This window comes from Rhagoletis pomonella, unplaced genomic scaffold (assembly GCF_013731165.1).
Source record: "Rhagoletis pomonella isolate Grant_MI unplaced genomic scaffold, Rhpom_1.0 Rhpom_scaffold_00010, whole genome shotgun sequence".
NCBI lineage: Eukaryota > Metazoa > Arthropoda > Insecta > Diptera > Tephritidae > Rhagoletis > Rhagoletis pomonella.
In genome coordinates this window covers 22,871,435-22,876,487 of record NW_023458564.1, presented here as the reverse complement: position 1 = coordinate 22,876,487, position 5,053 = coordinate 22,871,435, and the positions used below count along the sequence as shown (strand labels likewise).

Genomic DNA, 5,053 nt, shown 5'->3' with positions numbered 1-5,053 from the left:
TCCCGGCGGAACATTTCAAATTTAATGCAAAATATGGGACGTCCCGGCAAATACGGGATATTTGGCAACGCTAGTATTTATAGTATATAGACAATTTTTAAAATATCGTTTCGGTTTAACGCTCCCATCTTCAGCATTACCTAAGCTAATACGGTAGACAAACGGGCTCGATTCTGTAGCTTGTTAAAAATAATTTTAGAATACGCATTTGCAATAACTTCCAAACAAAATTTTATTCTCTTACAAAAAAAAGTTGCGGAACAAACATTGTTAGAGACTAGATATTCTGCCTAAATCCACAATAAAATCTAAAATTATTAACATTGGTCCTGAAATTGTCACGCCTATTTTCCGATAAAGATATAGATATATTTTTACTGTATACATATGTAGGTATTTTACCGGAATCCGAAATAAAATTTCCACAATTTTGACACCTTGCTAATTAAATTTGGTAGGTATAAAAATACTCGATTTAATGAATTTTTCGATTTTACGAATTCGGCGGGCAACATAAGTTTCGTTATACATATTCGACAACGAACTGTATATGTATGTATGTGTGTTTATTATTTTTATAAAAACAAATTTATAGCATTTTTTATGTAGCGTGCCACCATTTAGAATTACAAACTGCAGAGCTCTTCACCTTCGAATAGATTTAAGCGAATGTAAACAAATAGTCAGAGGAGTGAGCAAAATGCCAGACAGTCGCAACAGTTAAATAAATAGAAGTCATGTGACTTGTATGCGTTCCATGTGCCATTCACTCAATTGAAATAAACTAATAATATTGCACTCAAGCAAGTTAACGCTATTGCTATTCTATTGAAATTTGCGGCTTCATGCAATGGTGTCGACACACATGCATACGCTACCACCACATTTTATTGTTGATGCAACGTGCGGTTGGAAAACGCAGCTTCATCCGCATGTGATGCATTTTGATGATGAACGTCGCCGCTAAACGATAGCCAATGTCCGATTCTATTCATCTTTTGCTTGACTGGGCTTGTTGTTCTGTCTTGTCATGTAGGTTGTGACACACGGCCGCTATTTGCAGTCCATTGGTAGAAGCGTCCAGTACGTTTGCGGCAGTTATATTTGTCCATACATACATATGTAATTGAATAATGTTACTATTTTTAATGCGTAAACTAAGTATAAGAAATATTCATTCTTGCATACATGCATACATATCTACATATTAATTATTATTATTTTTGTATTTGCAGTCCACCGGGAATGAGGATCCAAACGAGGTTTACTTGGATTCGGAAATGGAAAAAGTTTTCGCCGGTCCAAGTGCGCACAAGGAAAAGTTCGATGTAACGACATTTCAGGACGCGAATCAGCCGATTGGTTCGTACAAGCAGAGTAATGGTAATTGAGATTGTCTGAGATTAATGTTTATTTTCGTATACAATTTAATTACATACTTTTGTCGTGATTTTGACTCAAATTTAACGTAAAACCGCAGTTTGTGGATGTGAAATACAAGTTCCAAAGACAAAAACTAAATACGTACGCACGTAATAAATACGTCCTTAAAAAGTCAGAAACTATTGCCAAACGTCAAAAACAAATAAAGAGCAAAAACTAATTCAAATTATCGTCGCCTCGGTAAAAGATTGTCGTAAGCGTCATACGTACGTGCGTCACATACGACAATCTTTTACCCAGGCGACGTTATGTTAAAAATTGTAAAAGATAACACATGGCAAATAGATTTTGTTCGAAAGCAAGTTAAGCATAAAAATAATTAAATGCAAATTTGCTACAATATTCCTTATGAATGTAATTCTTTGATGGCAGTAAAAATCACCTGGACTTGCCCATTATCATTACAGTGCATCGTAAAAGTGAACTGAATATTGAAGAGGATTCTGAATATGAAAGCACAACTGACCCCGTCAATCCGCAAAATTATGATGACATACCCGAAGACTATCCATTAGTATCCGAGCGCGCGGGACACGGCGATCATTCGGTAAGTGCACAGAATTTCAGTAATAGACTTTTAGGAGGATATAGTCGCAAATAATTTCCTTTTGTTTTTAACTGGCAATGAAGTATCTCTGCGAACCATCTTCCCCAGTGAACTCAAAAATAGTGTTTAGTGCATCAGGTAGCATTTAGGTTGAAAATAAAAACGGGTTCTTGACGGGTAATTCGGAAATGCTTCTTTTCGTAATAAAAAATTAATAAATTTTTAACTCTTCATTACTAATTACATACTAATAAATTTGATTATAGAAATTAAAAAAAAAAAATTGAAATTAGATTAGAATTTGGTTAGACAGACTTAGAGCAATTTCAACAATATTATAGTGGATTCTCTGCCCATGTACACTTTCGCATTCGCAAAACATTCGTATAATTCGCATTCCGAATGCGAATGCAAATATTCGCAACATCCCTGATCTGTATACATACATACAGATATAATAACACTATTGCCGATTTAACTTAAAAACTACTCAATTGATTTTAATGAAATTTTAAAATTAAATTTAAAATTGATTATTGTTTCAGGTAGGTCCGATTTGCATGAAATTTGCTACGTAGATAGCTTATTGCCTACACTAAAATACATGACCAATTCCATCTCAAATCATGCAAGGCGACTGCACCTACACTTAGAGAAGGAATCACGTTTTTTCGTACTCGATCCTAGCATTTCCGAACTTAAAATCAGACTTAGATTGAAAATACTAAAATAGAGAACACAAATCTTATATTAAGTGTGATATTTTTGAGTACCAAATACCGTAATTAAGATCATGCAAACTTAAAAAATTAAGCATATATCATTAATTTTTTCATGCGTCTCTTTGTGGAAATATTGTTCATATACATACATCAAACATTCTATGTCGAAATGTGAACGGTTGTGATAACTAACCCAACCTTTTCCTTTATAATGTTCCTTAAAATTAAATACTCGTAGTCATAATAAAGACGCATCACATTTGATTTGAGTACGAAATTCTTATGTCAAGAATGAAATATTTAGATTCCATATACTTAAATAGAGTTAGTTTGTTCTTATTTTTAGGCCGACATTTTTTCCTCAGTGTATCTCTCCGAATCACTAGAAATTTTAGTATATTATTTTACTCGGACATCAAAATTACGTGTTTCATGCACTTTCGAAAAATGCAATTTTAATTGGTGTTTGAAAATAATTGTATATATATTCGATGCTATGGCTGATGTTGCTTCGATCGGCCGATGTTAAACTTTTTTTCATATATGTAATACTTCTATATTGGCAGTAAGCTAACTTCTCAATGTGTAAGCATTCCGAAATCAAAGCGAGACAGTCTAGTACCATTTTTGTCAATGTATCGTGTACTTGAGTGCCGTTTTTATACCCGAGCGCACTTGTGCACAAGGGTATATTAATTTTGTACACATAACGGTTGTTTGTAACAAATGTATACATAAATACTCAGAATGAATAGAGAAATCGATTAAGCCATGTCTGTCTGTCCGTCTGTCCGTCCGTCCGTGTACAAGATAACTCGAGCAAAAATTGAGATATCTCAACAAAATTTGGTATGTAGGTTTTCGTTAATCCAAGGTAGGTTGGTATTGAAAATGGGCGAAATCGGACTGTAACCACGCCCACTTCCCATATAACGGTAATTTCCAGAAATACGAAAACTGCGATAATTTAGTAACTACTGAAGATAATTGACTCAAAATTGATATTACAATAATTTTCAGACGAAAACTAAGAATATTAAAAATTTTTGGAAAATGGGCGCAGCCACGCCCACTTATGGTTACATGTGTATATCTTGGCAACCGCTGCACCAATTTCCAAACTTGGCTCAGTTATTGGCCTTGGTACAGGATACGAAATGGCCGAAAATTTTTAAAATCGGACAATAACCACGCCCACATCCCATATAACGGTAATTTGGAGAAATACGAAATCTTTGATAATTCAGTAAATATTAAAGCGAATTTATTCAAAATTGATGGTTGCCACAATTGGTTACCAAGAAATACGTTCATGATAAAATTTTGGAAAATGGGCCTGGCACCGCCCACTTATGATCACCTATATGTATATCGGTAACCGTTCTACCAATTTGTACCAAACTCGGTATTTTTATTGTGCTTGCCACATAAAAGCAAAACGTTGAAAATTATTGAAATCGGACTAAAATTGCGGCCGCTTTTCATATAACGGTAAATTTCAGAAATACTTGAAACTTAAATATTTCGAAATTTAAGGACGCCAATTTAATTAAATTGATGCACCCGGGCTTACCTTGTAGCGGTTGCTTTCGGAAAGGTGAAAAAACATATATTTAATACTTGCGCCGGGTATTTAATGTTCGGCTCTGCCCGAACTTAGTCTTTCTTACTTATTGTATATGTGTTGTGTACAGGGGAGCACCCAGGAATATATTTTAGGGGGGTTTTATATTTCTGAAGATTTATCACCGGAAATTACTGAAAATTTGCTTCAGATAATACCCTCTTTAATATATATTTATGCAAGTTTTATGTACAGTATGTAATACATAACTTTGGACCACGTGAACAGTTTTCAATAATCCTTTTTTTATTAGAAAGATAGTACCTCAACCGAGGATTGGATCATGAAGAAATTAACGGTACCCCTAAATTTGAATATGAAGTCGGTTGTGTTCTTTCCTTAAAAACTACTTGCTTAATAAAAAGTTCTATAAACTCAAGATGCGCTCAACTTTCAAAAGTACCTAATAAAAAATTTTAGAAAAGAGTCAGTAAAAATAAATTTATTGGTTCCATGAATTTTTGCACTTCTATGTTCATTTTTTCGATTTCACGATTGCTAAATTTTTTTAATATTTCAAATACCGAAAAAATTAACTGAACTCTCAAGAAAAACGAAAAATTCATATAAAACGACGGACGAGAAATGGAAAAGAAATTTTCTTTTACCCAAATTTCTTAAATCAGTTTGCAGCTCTCAAGAAAAAAAATGCTCGTACATTTATTCCCTCATGAAAATTTACAGCAAAAGCAAAGCGCTTTTTCAAGCAACAGAAAT

The 5,053-nt window shown here is 33.7% G+C and overlaps 1 protein-coding gene across 1 annotated transcript in view; it reads left to right on the top strand.

The window, feature by feature from the left end:
- LOC118746557 overlaps positions 1–2,044 on the top strand; it is a 66,341-nt gene extending 64,297 nt beyond the window's left edge. Inside the window, exons 3-4 of the mRNA XM_036480401.1 lie at positions 1,236–1,383; positions 1,851–2,044. Of these exons, the coding sequence (XP_036336294.1) occupies positions 1,236–1,383; positions 1,851–2,044 (342 nt within the window). The remainder of the gene's footprint in view (positions 1–1,235; positions 1,384–1,850) is intronic.
- Positions 2,045–5,053: the final 3,009 nt, after the last annotated feature.